Below are 16,205 nucleotides of genomic sequence, written 5' to 3'. Positions count from 1 at the left end.
TGGATTACAGTCACATTTCATTTGATGACTACAACATCATCTAATGTCCTAAATTTTAGAAAACAGGAAAGGATAGCATACTAAGAATCTAAAAAAGGCCTTTGATTGGGGGGAAATGACCAATGTGAGCAGACGAATGTGGTACTGAATAGTTCTTTGTGACTCAAAAGTTACCTTGTTTGCTAATCTAGATAGCCAACATTGACTGCAAAACTTCCTCAACAATCTGCTGTTGATCACAGGGTACAAAGATCCAGAATGATTAATCCTACATTGTGAAATATTCTAAGTTCACTACTTCTAAATTTTTCTCATAATTATATGAATGCAAATTCTTGGGGACAGGAAAATAATTCTTTTCGGGCAACAGGTGACAATGTGTCCATAAAACACCAGCAAAATTTACTGCTAAATTTAAAAATGAAGCCAAAGCTCTTGTGACATTGCAGAGGAACCATTTCCATACTGTCTGACTCTATGACTAAGAACCCCTTTTCACACCTCTCTGGAAGAGAAATTCTGCCTAGTTGCAGAAAAAAACAATGTGCAGACATCAAATGTTAACGGAGTAGACGTTCAGTCGTTAAGCAGCATGGATCAGCTTTGCTTTTATGGGCATGAAACGTTCGACCTGCTCCAAACATTTATAGAGTGAACTTCTGCATACATACAGTTTCATTTTGTTTTGAGAATTTGCATAAACAAGATGGAATAAAAGTTTAGCTTGCATCATGTTAGTTCCTACACCTGAAATACACTGATCCTGACTATTCATTTGAAAATTGTCCTCTATCCACAGAGGTCCCTTGCAACTTAACTCTTTCCTTTGTGACCTGCTGGCACTGGGGTTCCACTGTACATCAGGCTAAATACTGCATTCTTCAGGAAAGGGATCCAGGGTTAATTACAGTAACATTTATTTCTAGCATTTTCTGTCTTTAGACAGGGAAGGAGAGCTTAGATAAAGAGGACTGTAATTGATGGGCTTCAAGGAATGTAAGCAGGCTGCTGAAGTGGGAGGACGCCTGGCAGTTGAAGTTCCAAACAGAGTAGGAAATGATGCAATTTGTTAGAAAGAAATGCAAAATGTAAAGGGCTTAATTCTAAAGGTACTGATAGACCTGGATGTATATGTGCACAATCTTCAGAGGTGGCAGGAGGATTGAGAAATTTATTTAAAAACAAAACATGCAGGATCCTAGACTTTGTAAATTGAGCCAGAATACGGAAGCAAAGGGGTTATGTTAACCTTTATTAACAATGATTTAGTGCAGCCCAGCATGTTGTATCTAATCGTAGTCACCACTTTCTGTATTTGGATGTAGCAGCTGTACAGAGGGTGCAAGAAAGGTTTAGTGGATTGATCCCAGGGATGCGGGGTTTCAGTTGCATGGATAGACTGGAGAAACTGGGGTTGTTGTCTTTACTGCAAAGAAAATAGAGGTTGAGAGTGTTCAAAAATCATCAGTCAAAATGAATACAGAGAAACTGTTTCCAAGGGTGGAAGATTGAGAACCAGAAAAACATAGATTTAAGTGATTGATAAAAGAACCATGGGTGGCACGAGGAAATCTTTCTAATGCAGCATGCAGTCGTGATCTGAAAGTATGGTGCAAGCAGAGCTTTTCAAAGAGAGTTGGATAGTTGAGGGAAGAAAAATTGGAAAGAGATTGAAAAATTGGAAACCAACTATTGCTTTGTAAAGAGCTAGCATGGGCTGAAAGGCTCTCACAGCAAGGGATGGAACGTGCAGTGAAAGGTTTCCACTGTGAATGAGTATATGACAGCAAGTTACCATTATATTGCACCTTTACTGTTTGAAACATATTTCACAGCCCTTCGTAGTTATCGTATTTGGCGTCAAAGCACAAAAGGGGGGCTAGAAAAATGTCTTAAGGAGCATATTGAAAAAGCAGACAGAGTAGGAGGACCAGAGAGGTATAGTGAGGGACAAGAGATTCTTTGCCAGTCAATAGTGATGGAATCATTAAATTACAAGATGAGGAAGAGACCAGAATTTTAGGAGAAATTCCAAAACCTGGATGAGAATTTCAACATTTATAAATTGGTGGAAAGGGATTCATAAAAAGTCAGTGGTGGAAGTTTGCATGAGAGAAATGGCTGGAGGAGGGTTATCCGTAGATTTATACAGCAGAGAGAATATTTATACTCAGAGGAGAGTGGGTCTATACACAGAGGGGACAGGGCTTTCTCTTATTCATTCATAGGATGTGGATGTCACTGGCAATGCTGGTGCTTAATGTTCCTCCTTAATTGCTCCTGAATTAAGGAGCCAGTTAGGAGTCGACAACATGGTTAGTTCTGGTGTGATATGTCACCTAGACCAAGTAAGCACGGCATGTTCCCTTCCCTGAAGTAAAGTGGATGGTTCTTTTTATGTAAATCTGATAGTTTCAGGTTTACTGTTATGCTGAGGAGAGGGGTTCACATACAGATAAGAGAAAATGTCGATACAGTTTATGTACAGAAAGGTGGGGGAGCTTTGTACAGAGGAAGTCTATATACAGAGGAGACATTGGGTTTATATGCAGAGAAGAAAGTCTGTGTATATGAAGGTTTATATATAGTGGAGACAGTGGGTTTATATAAAGACAAGAGAGTGAGTTTATATGCAGAAAGGAATGATTTTTACTCAAAAGAGACAATGCTTATATTCAGGGAAGAGTTTTAACTTGGAGAAGAAAGGGTTTATACTCAAAGAGGCAGTTTTTATTTGAGGGACACAGCAGAGAGGGTTCACCTCTCCAATGCTTTGTGCAATCATGGAACTTTTGCAGTAATTTGATGTGGATGGACAACAGTATGTAGCAGTTTAAAGAAAAAAATAAGGTGCACTTGGGTGTGGGACTGTTGGATGGCACCTCTATAGGAAGTAATGCAGTTTTGGATGGGAGCAGACTGCACATGAGAGAAGCTGCAAGAAAGATAGGATCAGAATGCATGTGCATTAGTACATAAAGTGTGGTGAATAAAGTTGGCAAGCTGGAAGCACAAAGAGCCATGTGGGAACTTGGTACAGTGCCAGTAGCTGAGGCATGGCTTAAAATAGGACAGATCTGGGAATCTCATACTCCTGGATACATTGTGCTCAGACAAGGAGTGGTAAAAGGTGTGGCTGGCAGTACTGATTAAGAAGGCTATATTGCTGAAGAGGAAGGATGTGCTTGAGGGATTAATATTGGAAGTAGGGGCAAAGGAGGAATTCCTAAAATTGTTCGGAAGAACTTACTTGATTGGTTTATTTTCAGCCCAATGTGGAAGGAGACCGTGCTGGATTTAATTATGGGAAAAGTGCACCATGTGTCAATGGAAGAGGATGGGGAGCAGTGCTCCATTGTATTACAAAATTTATATGGACAATAGAGGAGAATAAGGAATGATCTGAAATAGAATCTTAATTGGAGAAGGGCTAACTTCAATAGATGTGAGAGGATATGGCCAGGGTAGAGTGATACCAAATATTCACAGGTAAGACTGTAACTGAACAATGAGAAACTTCTAAAGAGTAAGCTAGGTTAGCAATAGATTCTCACAGGTGGTAAAGCAAGAGAAACGAACGTCAGAGGAACCGTGGATGGCAGAGGAGATGAAGAAATGATGAAACAAACTAAAATATCTCACAATAGCAGAGGTAGTAGAAATAAAGGACAAAAATTAATAAGGAAAAAGTATTAGAAGGTTTGGCTCTGCTTAAAATAAATAAGTTATTAAGTAGGACGTAAGCTTGTTTGATGAGGGAGGTGAGATGGAGATTGTGGAAGGCTTGCCAGAAACTTTCAATTGGTCTTATACGGAGCAGAGGTGCTAGGGTATTGGAAAATGGTCAATGGGACATCTTGTTCAGAAAGTTTTATAAACAATAATCGAAGAAAACACTAATAGGAATTTGGAGAAGATTGGGTTAATGAAAGAACCAGCATGAATTTGTAAAAAGTAAATAGTATTTGACTAAGGTAATTGAGTTTTTTTGTTATAACAGAAAGTTTTGATCACGTGAATGCAATTAATATTATCTAAATGAGTTTTCAGGTACTTGACAAAGTCTCACATAAAAGACTTAATTAGTGAAACTGAAGCCCATGGAATAAAGATGTTAATAGCAGCATAGGGGGAAAAAGGTGGATAAAGGACAGAGACCAGAGTCAGTAGACAGTGAGTCAAAAGAGAGAGGATTTACATTCAGGAGAGAGAGTTCCTACTGAGAAGAGAGTTTATGCTCAGATGAGAAGTGCTTTTACTCAAACGAGAGGGGATTTATATGCAGGAGTGAGAATTATTGCTCAAGTGGGTTTTAAAGAGATGGAGGAGAGATTTTGCTTCGAAAAGGGATGATTTATGGTCAGAGTTTGGAAGGTTTATACCTGGAGGAGTTGAGCTTCATATTCAAAGAGAGGCTTCCTATTAAGGAGAGAAGAGGATGGATTTACACTCAGAGCACAGTGTGTTTATGCCCAGATGGTTTAAGGGTGGAGCAGAGTGCATGCCAGGTTGGGGGAGGGTTTTGATCATTGGGAGAGAACTTTTTTTTTCTCAGGGGAGAGAGGGTTTATTATTCAGAAGTTTGGGTATTTTAATATTTAGGAGAGAGGGTTTTATGCTTGGACGGAAGGTAGTTTATCCTCGGGGCAGATAGAACTTGTACTCAACAGAGAGAAAGTTCTTACTCAGATGCTCAGAGGCAAGGATTTATGCTAAGTAGTAGGCAGGAATGTGTTGTTACTCAGAGGAGGTAGGGAGTTGTGCCCAGAGGAAGAGTGGTGGGATTATGCTTCGAGATAGGGTTCATGCTCAAAGGGAGATAATTTATACTCAGTGATGACATGGTTTTTAGTCTGAGCAGAGAGTGTTTATGCCAGGAGGAGAGAGTCTTCATGCTCAGGCATAGTGTTACATTTCATATGAAGTAAGAGCAGAGGCAATATAAACTAGATGCCACGGTTCTAGAAGGAATACCAGAGCAGAGCGATCTGGGGATATATGTGCATGGTTTATTGATAATGGCAGAGGAAGTTGAGAAGGTGGTTAAAATGGCATCAGGGATCTTAGGCTTATAAATAGAGACATTGAGTACAGGGCCAAGGATGCCATGATGGCTGTGAGTGGACTATTAGGTGCAATTCTGCATGCTGTACTTTAGCAATGGTGTAAAGGCTTTGGACAGGTTGCAGGCGATTTACTAAAATAATTCCAGAGACAAACGACTTATGTGGATAGACTAGAGAAACTGGGTTTGTTTTCCTTGGAACTTGGGAGTGAACATCTAAACAACTTGCAGATGCTGGAAATCTGAAATAAAAACTGAAAATCCTGGAAGAACTCAGCAGATCAGGCAGCATCCGTGGAAAGAGAAACAGTCAACGTTTCGGGTGTGTGACCCTTTGTCATTACTGGTCAATGTTTCAGGTCTGCAGGCCTTCGTCAGAACAGCAGTTTTGAGATTGCAAGGGAACCTGATAGAGGTATTTGAAACCATGTCGGGTGTAGGCAGAGTTAGGTAAAAACGGTTCCATTGACGGAGGGGTCAGGCACTACCAGAGTTTGAAGTTGAGTGGCAAAACAAACCAGAAGTAGCATGAAGGAAATGTATGATTTATCAAATGAAATATATTGCTTGGAACAGTAGTGTGGGCAATATCAGGAAGGAAAGGATTTGAGGGGTGATGAGGAGGGTGGGAGAGTGGAATTAATGGGATTGCTTTTACATAAAGCTGGTATAGTCTCAACAGGATGTATGGCTTCCATTTTGCTGTAACCGTTCTGTTGGGGAGAGGATTTGTATTCAGGAGAAAGGAATCTTACACAAATAAGAGGACTTAAAAGCAGAATCAAGAGTTCTTGGAGGGGACCCCAACAATCTGCTGGAGGAACTCAGCGGGTCCTGCAGCATCTGTGTGGGGAAAGGAATTGTTGACGTTTCAGATCGAAACACTGCATCAGGACTCTAGTTCTTAGAAGGGAGCAGGTTTATGTTCAAATAAAGAAGGATTTTGCTTAGAAGAGATGATTTAGGCTCAAAGGACACGGGCTTTATTCACAGAGGAGTCAAACTTCATTGTTAGAAAGAGACATTATACTTGGGAGAGAGTTCTATCTTAGAGGAAAGAGGGTTTATGTTCAGAGAGGTGATCTATGCAGTGACAAATGAGGGTTAGTGGTCTAGGAGAGGAGGTTTATAGTCAAATGGAGACAATAATACCCAGATGAGAGAGGATATATATGTAGGAGAGAGGGAATGTACATACAGAGAAGGGAAGATTCATTTAGAGGAGGGCAGGATTTTGCTCAGCAGAGAGACTTTACATTCAGAGAGGAAAGGAATTATACTCAGGGGAAAGCTTATCATCAGAGGGGAGAGGTTTATAGTCAGATTAATAGGGTTTTGTTCAAAGGAAGGTGGATTTATCCACTAAGTGAGTTTATATTCAAAGGAGGTTGTGTTTATACAGAGAAAAGAAAGTATATATGCATGATAGAAATGAATTTCCCAGAGTGGAATGAGAATTTATAGACAGTGGAGTGTGAGGTTTTATTCTCAGAGGGAAGTAAGTTTATAATCAAAACATACGGGGTTATTTCTTAGGGGAAAGAGGAATTTATACCTGGGACAGCATATTTGTAGTTAGAAGGTTTTGATAGTAATTGGAGATTTGTACTATGAGAGAATATGGGATCCCAGGGCCTGATGTGTGGTAATAGTCAGATCCCCATGTCTGTACTGCGGGTGGGAGTCAGGTCCCTGTGTTTGTTTTTGGAATGGTGGCCTCTTTCTTTGGTTTATGCTTCCTGAGAGCTTAGATATGAGATTTCTTCACTTCTGTGTGTGAGGCACAATTCCCTCAGATGGTGTTGGGTGAAGGTCAAATTCCTGGCTCTGCGCTTTGGCTGAGACCCAGATTTTTGGGTTTGTGCTAGAAGTGTTTGATCACTGTGTTCACTGAGGATGGAAGATGGATTGTGCTGTGGGTAAATGATTTGACCGCAGGGTCAGGGACCATGTCCTCTATGTGTTGTCCCTTTTGTATACACCTGTCTGTAGAGCTGACGCTGAACTGTGTGAAAGTTGCTACTTGTTTTCTCCTTTACAGCTCATTCTTGACTTTCTCACCAGTCAGCGGCTCCTTTGAAGCAAATCCTCCGTTTGGTGAAGAGCTGATGGACAGTATGGTCACACACATGGAGGTGAGGGTCCAAGGTGTTAGCCTGCATTGTCAAAGTAGACCAAGTGTAGGTCAAAGGGTTGTATCAACACGCAGTTAAAGTGTTTTGTTTCAAGAAACAAGAACTTTAATGGTGAGATATAAGGCCACAGATCAGAAAACTTCACTGGGCAAAATCATTAATTTCTATTTTGAGGCCAGATTATGAGGAGAATATTATTCATCTCCTTTTTGTGAAATCTTACCTTTGGTCAGGTTTTATTGTGCAGCATTAAATACTTTGAATTAGAATAGGCCATCTGACTCTTACGACATAGTTGTCCCAGTTCTATTTGGACTCATGGACCAGTTACCAGTTGAGGAACACTCTGTCAAAAAAACTCTCTCAGTCCCAATAAGGAAATCAGGCAAGTAGCAGGAGGTCCTGGTCTTTTGGTTATTATCCTCAAATCCTTCTACTTCTCTCTCATACTTTTCATCTGTTGAGCGCCATATTGAACTGAGTCGATTTTCACTGCCCTCCAGAACGCCGCTCCATGGGGAGATCTAATTCGGAGAAAAATAAATCCTTTGTATTCATTCTCACTCCCTGATTCCTTCATACGGAGAGGAGGCCAAAGCTCTGCCACGAGCAACAGCTCAAATAATCAATCCTATTTATTTGTATTCTAAATAATTTTAATGATTTGAGTCAGCAACCTTCTATTTGAAAAGAAACTCCCAGGATACAAAGTGTAATTCTATAACAAAGTCCCTTTTTATAACAAAGCACTTCTTTGCTCTTCTCTGCACCATCAAGAACAAAGGTGCCCTTCTTGAGGTGGTTAGTAGATGGGGACCACTGTACTTAATCTAGTGGTGTGCTATCTCTGATCTTTGGAACTCGGTGTTTGCATTAATTCGTGTTCTACTCTGTACCTGAATTTTGTGTGCCTGAGTGCATGACTGCACTATTCCCTACATAAGAGCTTAAGAAATAAAAGCTAGGTTAAACCATTTGGCCCTTGCATCAGCTGTGCCATACAATAAGATTGTGGCTTATCTGATACTTCAGTGCCATTTTGCTTTGGTAGTCCCATTTCCCTTGATTCCCCTGATATCCAGAAATCTACACGGAAATACATGATGGAAGGAGGCTTCAGCATCCATCAGGCAACGTCTTATTTTGTTACTTACAACTTAGTTTTACATTCCAAAAATGGAAGTGTATGACTGCCCACAGAAAGCACTAATCAGTAACGTCTCGTAATAGTGGCCGTACCACTTGCTCTTATGGATCAATTAGGAATGGCATTTAAATGACGTGATCGATGTCCACAAGAATCCCAAGACCTTGGACGTGCTGGGTGTGGGGTCAGGTGCTGGAGATCAGTTCCATGGTCCCAAGACTTTCATCTTTGAGGTGGAAACTGGATTCTGAATAATGAAAAATCTATTTCAGTGTTGAGTTCTCTGGGAGATTAACAGGCATAAAGGGGCTGGGCACTAGTAGTATCCCTAGACCATCAGAAACGAAATCAACCTGCCTTCATTGAAAATCATGTGTTTTCAAGATTCAAAATTAAAATAAAATGGTTCCTTTGTTGTTTCATGTTAGTTCTCTCCCAGGAACCAATGATCATGGAACAAACATTAGCTGCAGCAATTTCTTCATTGTATACATTAGGAATATAGGAACAGGAGAGACCAATCAGCCTCTTTATCTTATCTATTAGGCAACCAGATCATGGTTGATCTATGTCTTTTCATCTGTCTTGATTCCCATTATCCTCAAGATACTGAATCCTATCAAAAAATTGTCCATTTCTGTCTTGAAGTTTTCAGTTGACCCACTCAACAGCTTTTTTTTGGGAGAGAGTTTCACATTGGCTCTGCCCATTGTATGAAAAAGTCCTTCCTAACACTTGAAAGGCTCAGCTCTAATTTGAAGGAGGTGTGCCCTTGCTCTGTTAACATATCACAGCCCTTGTGGAAGTGAAGGTGGTGCTTTGCAGCATATTCCATTCTGTCCCAACATTCCGCTGTTGAAAGGTAATTAATTTTGTTGTGTTGGCCATGTGTTACTTAGTGGTATCTTGAGGACATGAGAGGCACTACATCAATGTTGGCCCTTTCCTTTCATTTAATGGGACAAACAGTGAAGCTAGCAAATAATTTTCTCAGATGTTATTCAAACTAGTGCTCTCAACAGCAACTTGCAATGTTATTGTACCTTTAACTTAGTACTTTAGCAAAACTTCCTGAGGTTCTTTGCAAAAATGCTGCAGAACAAAATGTGACACTTGGCCACCTAAGTACAAATTCAGACAGATGACTGAAAGCTAGGGCAAAGAGGCAGGTTCTAAGAAACAGCTTAAAGGAGGTCAGAGAGACAGAGATTTTTAGACGGGGAATTCCACAACCTAAGACCTCAGTTGCATGCCCAGTATTGGAGGGCTAAAGGAAATTCAGGATGTGTAAAATGCCAGAATTGAGGACTGAAGAGATCTCACAGGATTATAGCTATGGAAGAAGTTACCGAGATAGGGAATGTAAAATACTTGAAAGCAGGGAGATTGCGCAACAACATGAAATCTGGAGCATCTGCAGTCTCTTGTGTCACCATGAAATCTGGCCCTATTCTGTGCTTCAGTCTCTTCCTCTGTATGTGCTGCATAAATGGATTCTTTCTCATTTTACTTTCCTTCCCCGGCTTATGATGCAAACCCTGGGTTAGTTCCATTATTTGAATCAAACATAGCAAGAGCTCAAGCTCCAGTTATGCCCTCCTGGTGATTTCCTCCTGCCAGAAGTGAGAGGTCAAAAGATTCTTTCAATGAATCCAGGAGGATGTAGAAGAGACAAAGTTAACTGGATACCTCTTTCAAGGCCTCATAAAAAGAAAATGGCAAGAACTGTAAAAGGTGAGCAATAGAAATGCTCAAAAACCAAGACAGGGGAAAAGACAGCTGATATGGCCTCATTAAGAGTTTATGTTTGTGTTGCACTAGTAGAATAACAACCCTTCTTCCTCTTAAAGAGAGAAATTGACCCTCAATTTATTAAATATATTTATTAAAATACTGTAAATGTCCCAGTTATTAAGGCAGTGTTAGAAATGTTTAAATAAATTGTTTATCTGAAGCAGAAATGCTGCCAAGATCTATATGTTTACTATATTCATTGTTATAAGGAAGCTACAAGAGATTGGAATCAGATCTAACATAGTATTTGGAAGGGCAAAAAATCTCAGTGTCACAGGACATATACCTGTCAATCCTGTCTCCACTTTTAATGTAGTTATAGCCTCAGGTCTGTCAGCAATACGCACGGGCACACAATTTGACTTGGTATCTAAGGCAGCATTCTTCTTCAATTTATTTGTTACTTTAATAACAGCAGCAAGTCCATTACCAGCTTATACCAAAACAGTGACTCAATCTATATAAGTACTTCGCAATTTGCAAATACAAAAATCACAAGATGAACCAATATTATCACAATAATCTCCAAGTCATACCATAACTGTTAAAGGCTTTACCATACTGCAAGATACTATATTTGTAAAGTAACATAATAAAATAGTCATAAAGTATATACTATGATCACTAAATCATATACCAGTCAATTGGAAAATGAGTCACAAGTGGAGCTGTGTTTTGGACAGGCCACCAACTTTTCTTAACGTACTTGATCTCTAGATAACTCTATTTTGAAGATCACGAAGTTAAAAAGCTCTACCCAATTAAATGTCACTAAACCTAAAGCAGCTGGAATTAAAGATCAGCTTTAGAAGATCGTATTGGCATTATCAACAGTTTTTGGCAACATTAAAATGGAAGACAATATTTTTGGGTGTAATACACTAATGGTGATGAGACCCAGAGTCATAATCCAGAACCGCTGAGACTAGTTTGATATAAATACCCTGGAGAGCATGAATTTGTGAATTAGACCCTTCATTATGCACAGTTGAAAGACCCACCTTTAACACCAGAGTAAGCCACATATAAAAATTTACTCAGCACACTTAAGACAAATCTGAGAGTCATGTGAAAAAGCTTTATGAAAGATTCTCTAAGATGCTGCAAACAGTCATTGGTCTCCTGACTGAAGGAATCATATCCTTAAGACTCAAATCTTGAACACTTGGGCTTAACCATATTAAGTGTCTACTAATCTGAAAGTTCTGTAGATTGAGGTCATGGATCATCTACCTCAAAGCCCCAATTTAGTGCCCCTTGCTAAAGAACTTACATTGCCTAAAACCATTAAGTTAGTACAGTCTCTCCGGTTGAAAGATGCCCAGTTACAATGCAATGCCTGCTGTGATGTATGAAGCAGGAAGAAACCAACTAGCAGAGTCTCTGTGGGATCTTTTCTAGTTCATGGGTAAAATCAATGATCCTAGAAATACACTGAGTGCTACCGATTCAAACACAGGCAGGCAATATATAGAATAATCGTAGAGGAATTTCCCGGCTTGTTAAAGAAGGTAAAAGATTTGCTGGGAATGTTACAGTGAGTATATCTATGAGAAATTGTTGTCTGATGACTCCGGTTTATTAATGGTTGTGACTTGCCTTCCCACATAGAAAATGACTTCCAAATAATCTTACAGCGTTTCTCACATCCTTGTACAACATTTGGCCTTGCCTGCAGTCTGAAGAAGGAAGTCCTGGAAAATCTTTTCTTCCATTCATTATTACTGTCTGCAGTGGACAGATTCACCTATCGAGGAAGCCATGCTGTACTCATAGATGATATAGAAAATTACAGATTGTTTAAAGCTAGTAGTCTTTTGGGAGGTTTTGGTAGTAAGGCAATGAGGGGGCGGCATTAAATTTACAATAAAGCTGGAGGGCTAAAAACATTCCTTTATTTCTATGTGGGAGCAACACTACTTACAATCGGCTTATAAATTTAAGTCGCTTCCATGGTAGAAAGATGAGACCTTGTTGATCTGGGATTGTCTACACTGAGAGAGAAAAATCCAACATTCAGATGAGCAACTCTGCCAGGCAGAAAGATCATAAAAGCAGAGTCAATAAGATGAGGTGAACCTTAACCAATGCACCATTCAAAGGATGCAAGGATCACTTCAAGGCCAATCTAATGTAATGTGTCATCTCAATGAAAATTGGGAGCATGCATTCATGTTAAAAAGGTGGCAAAAGATTACTCACAAATGCACAACAAAGTTAGAAGCAAGACATATCCAGCTAGATGAAGAAAAGAATCCAGAGATAAACTGAAAACAAACCAATACATAATTTGGATTTATTTTAAAGAGCTGGATCTTCTTTAGGAAGATCCTGTTCTTGATTAACATTCAACAGGCCTGGTTAGCTAGACATGAAGTAATGACAGCCATGAACATAGAATCACACACTAAGTTCCCTGAAGACTCATCATTGACTAAAAGCTGATTTGGGCCACCCAGTGAGAAATTGTTTATGAAAGCAATGTTGCACCAACAAGATCCCACCAACAAAAATGTAGGGAGCCATAGCGAGGATGGATCAGAAATTCTGCCCAGTCCAATACCCAGCAAAATAAATACAGAGAATGCTGACAACCCTCAGTAGCTCAGGCAGCCTCTGTAGAGAGACAAACAGAATTGAAGAAAATCAAAAAGCTTGCAGATGCTGGAAATCTGAAATAAAAACAGAAAACACTCAGCAAGTTGGACAGCCTCTGAGGAAAGAGAGAGGGTTAATGTTACAGGTTGAAGACCCTTCGTCAGACCTGAATTCTGATGAAGGGTCTTTGACCTGAAATGTTAACTCGTCCTCTCTTTCCACAGAGAATCAGAGTTAATCTTGATGACCTTTCATCCAAAGTATTGGAGTTAATGGGTCTGGTGAGAAGGTAGGTTGAAGAGTTGGTCATCCATTGAGAAAGACACTGGCTTGATCTGTTGTTAAAAGCTGTGAAGTTTGAGACATCTTTACTATTAACTGGTTCCTGTTCATGTCTTTCTCGTACAGAACCTGCTGGGGAATTCAAACGAGCCACTGTCATTCATTGTGTTCATCCCTGAATGGAGAAACCCTCCAACACCAGCTTTGGTCCGGATGGAGGAGAGCAAGTTTAAGCGCCACCAAATCCTAGTCCCAGCTTACGAGCACGAGTACAGAAGTGGAGCGCAGCACATCTGCAAGAAGTACGTTTTGTACCGACGTGAGCATACGGCTTGAGCGACGGGTTTATTGAATTATTCACCTCCTGCATATGATGGGGTCGACTGAGAGTTGGGCAGGTGACAGTCACAAGCTGATAAGGGACTATTGGGAAGAGAAAGCGACCAGGGCAGCCATGAAAGGTGTGGGTGTGAGGCAGTCGTGGTCAGATTGAGGTGCTGAGTTTGTAATTAGGTGAGAGCATGGAACAAATGGTGTGTGTGTGGCAGCCCTGGGTGGAGGTGTGGGGCAATCAGGGTGGGGGTGTGGAACATTCAACACGAGGATCAGTGGAACTCAGCGTGTGGACACTTGGGGAGGGCTCAGGACAGTCTGCATGACAGTGCAGTGCAGTTGGGGTGAGGGTGCGGGGCACTCTGAGGGTGCAGGAGAGTCGGTGTGAGGCTGTGGGGCACTGAGTGTGCAGGAGAGTCGGTGTGGGAGTGTCAGGGTGAGGGTGCGGGAGAATCAGTGTGAATGTTGGGCTGGTCTTTCGTAAAACTGAGTGCGATTCTTTTACATAATTTGGTACTTCACATGGGAGCTCTCGACATGATTTGAGGTGAGATGAAGTGTGTTTTGTTTGCTTTCAGGGAAGACATCTATTATAAGGCTGTGCATTCCACAGCTCTCATCTTCCTGCAGAATGATGCTGGGTTTGCAAAATGGGAGCCTGTGCAGGAGCGGGTGCAGGAGTTAATGGCAGCTTACAAAATAACAGGAAAGTCGTCATCTTCCTCGTCCTCCTCTGTGGCATCTGGCGAAAAAGACCAGGAACAGAATCGGGACCAAAGCAGCAACACCGAGCACCTTTGAACTGTGATTGATAAAGGGAGCACAGAACAGCTAATGCTCTGTGTGGTTTTAAACAGACTGACTCGAAGCAAGCTGCATAACTATTGTCATCACCAGCAAGAAGTGTACATATGTACAGTGTCTTTCTAAACAGAACCATAGTTCTGGATTCTTAATGTTTGTTGCTTTTACTTTTACCAAGGTGTGTAGGAGAGAGAAGCAGAATGTGTCTGTGTAATATATTCTATGAAAATATTTCATAACAGAATACCGTGTCAGTTTTATCAGCTTTTTTTATTTTTTTGAGATTATGCAATTCTGCCTAATTTTTGTAAACTTTGCAAATAGTGGCTGTAGACATTCTCCATTTTAATGCCGTGAGTATAGGAATTTCTTTATATTGCTGAGAATTAAGTTTATGTGTACAAACTGATGGCTAGGAATTGATTGGTGTCCTTTTAAGAAGTGTTGCTTCTTGTTGACCTATGTAGACTATCTCTGAATTGTTCAAAGACAGCTTCACGCACTTGAGTGTGCAAGTGTATGTCATCCAGTGTGTACTGTCCATCTTTGCATTTAATCCTTCACTGGCACAGGGGAGAATAATGAACTCTTGAAGGGAAATCTTGAAAGCTACAGGGAGAGAACAGAGAGATGGGATTAGAGCGCAGAGCTCGATTGTGAAGCATGGGCTCCTTCAGCTTTCTCTCATAAAGATTGTGGAGACCCACACTGTGCACTCAGTCAGCATGGTTAGTTTCCCACGTGCAGCATGCTGTGGATACAGAGCTTGTTATACAGGTGCTGTCGGACAGCACTCCGCTTCAAGTAACCAGAACTTATCTGGGCCACCCAGTGAAGGGTTAAATGCAGGGTTGCTTTGTTTAGAACAAGATAACCTGTCACAGAGTAACTGAGATTGTAAGATACTGCTACCCATGCATTGTCTCAACCGCAGCACCCAGCACAGCCAGGCCACCAGAGATCCTAATTCTCCACTTCTGCCATATCTGCTGGAAGGTTCACATAAGCCACAAGGTGGTGGGGAAATGGTGGTTACCGCATAACATTTAGTTCAGGTATAGCCACTCTTGGTTCAGCCGCACTCAGGATTCGAGTAATGCTTCACACAACTGAAGTCCAGGATTGAAATTCTTCTGAACTTAAATGCAATCAAGCATGGGGGGCCTGGCTGATCTGGGCAGGGCTGCATTCTAAGTATTGTATGACAGTCTTATTGTAACAGTACACAACATCAGGTTGGATAAGCAGCTTCCTACTACAAAACTTTAAAACAGCGACTGTGCAAAGTGAAGAGTTGAGTGACTGTAATTATTGCTTTTCATCGTGTGTGACAGATGAAAACATGGGGACGACTGAAAAGGAGCTCATTGCCACAACAATACTTTTAAAAATATATCGTTATATAAACAAGGTGACTGTGGTCAGCCCTCTGGTGAACCTTTGTTAGAAGAAGGGTCACAAACCTGAGAAGTTAACTTATTTTTTTTGCACGTGACCTGCCTGATCTGTTGCGTATTCCCAGCAGTATCTTGTTCTTGTTTCACATTTGCAGTGTTGTGCCTCTTGTTAAAAGGCAGTTTATTCTCAGAAACCGGCTGCAGAATAGCCCATGATGAAAGCAAAATACCGCAGATGCTGGAAATCTGAATTATGCTGGAAATACTCAGCAGCTCAGGCAGCCTCCGTGGAGAAAGGAACAGTTGACGTTTCAGACTGCTAACTTTTCATCAGAACCCAATGAAACCTCACGGACCTGAAACTGTTTTCGTCTATGGCTGACCTGCAGCTTCTGTCTTTTGCATCCTTTGTCGTTTTAAACTGTGGCCCCTTTTCCAATACTATTTCAACAGGAGATTATCCAGCTATCCTGTACCCCACATTGCCCCATTGCTTTATTGTTCTGACCTGTCACCCTGTGGTGCTGCTCTGTCGCCTGGTGTTGCCCCGTGTTTGTTCCTCCCCTGTGGTGACCTGTCACCCTGTGGTTCTGTCTTGTCCCATCGCCCCGTGGCACATTGCTTGCAGTTCCACCACCTTCAGTAGCCCG

At 41.0% G+C, this 16,205-nt stretch overlaps 1 protein-coding gene across 3 annotated transcripts in view; it reads left to right on the top strand.

Annotated features, from left to right (window-relative positions):
• pcif1 (phosphorylated CTD interacting factor 1) overlaps nucleotides 1-15,449 on the top strand; it is a 75,396-nt gene extending 59,947 nt beyond the window's left edge. For 2 of the 3 annotated variants that reach the window (XM_052031505.1, XM_052031506.1), the window contains 3 exons: nucleotides 7,107-7,200; nucleotides 13,148-13,323; nucleotides 13,933-15,449. In XM_052031505.1, the coding sequence (XP_051887465.1) occupies nucleotides 7,107-7,200; nucleotides 13,148-13,323; nucleotides 13,933-14,155 (493 nt within the window). In that variant the 3' untranslated portion in view covers nucleotides 14,156-15,449. The remainder of the gene's footprint in view (nucleotides 1-7,106; nucleotides 7,201-13,147; nucleotides 13,324-13,932) is intronic. The other variant, XR_007957595.1, reaches the window with a different exon arrangement.
• The last annotated feature ends 756 nt before the right edge of the window (nucleotides 15,450-16,205 follow it).

This window comes from Pristis pectinata, chromosome 16 (assembly GCF_009764475.1).
Source record: "Pristis pectinata isolate sPriPec2 chromosome 16, sPriPec2.1.pri, whole genome shotgun sequence".
In the NCBI taxonomy this organism is placed as follows: Eukaryota; Metazoa; Chordata; class Chondrichthyes; order Rhinopristiformes; family Pristidae; genus Pristis; species Pristis pectinata.
The sequence above is the reverse complement of the archived record's forward strand: the minus strand, read 5'-3'. Positions and strand labels throughout refer to the sequence as shown.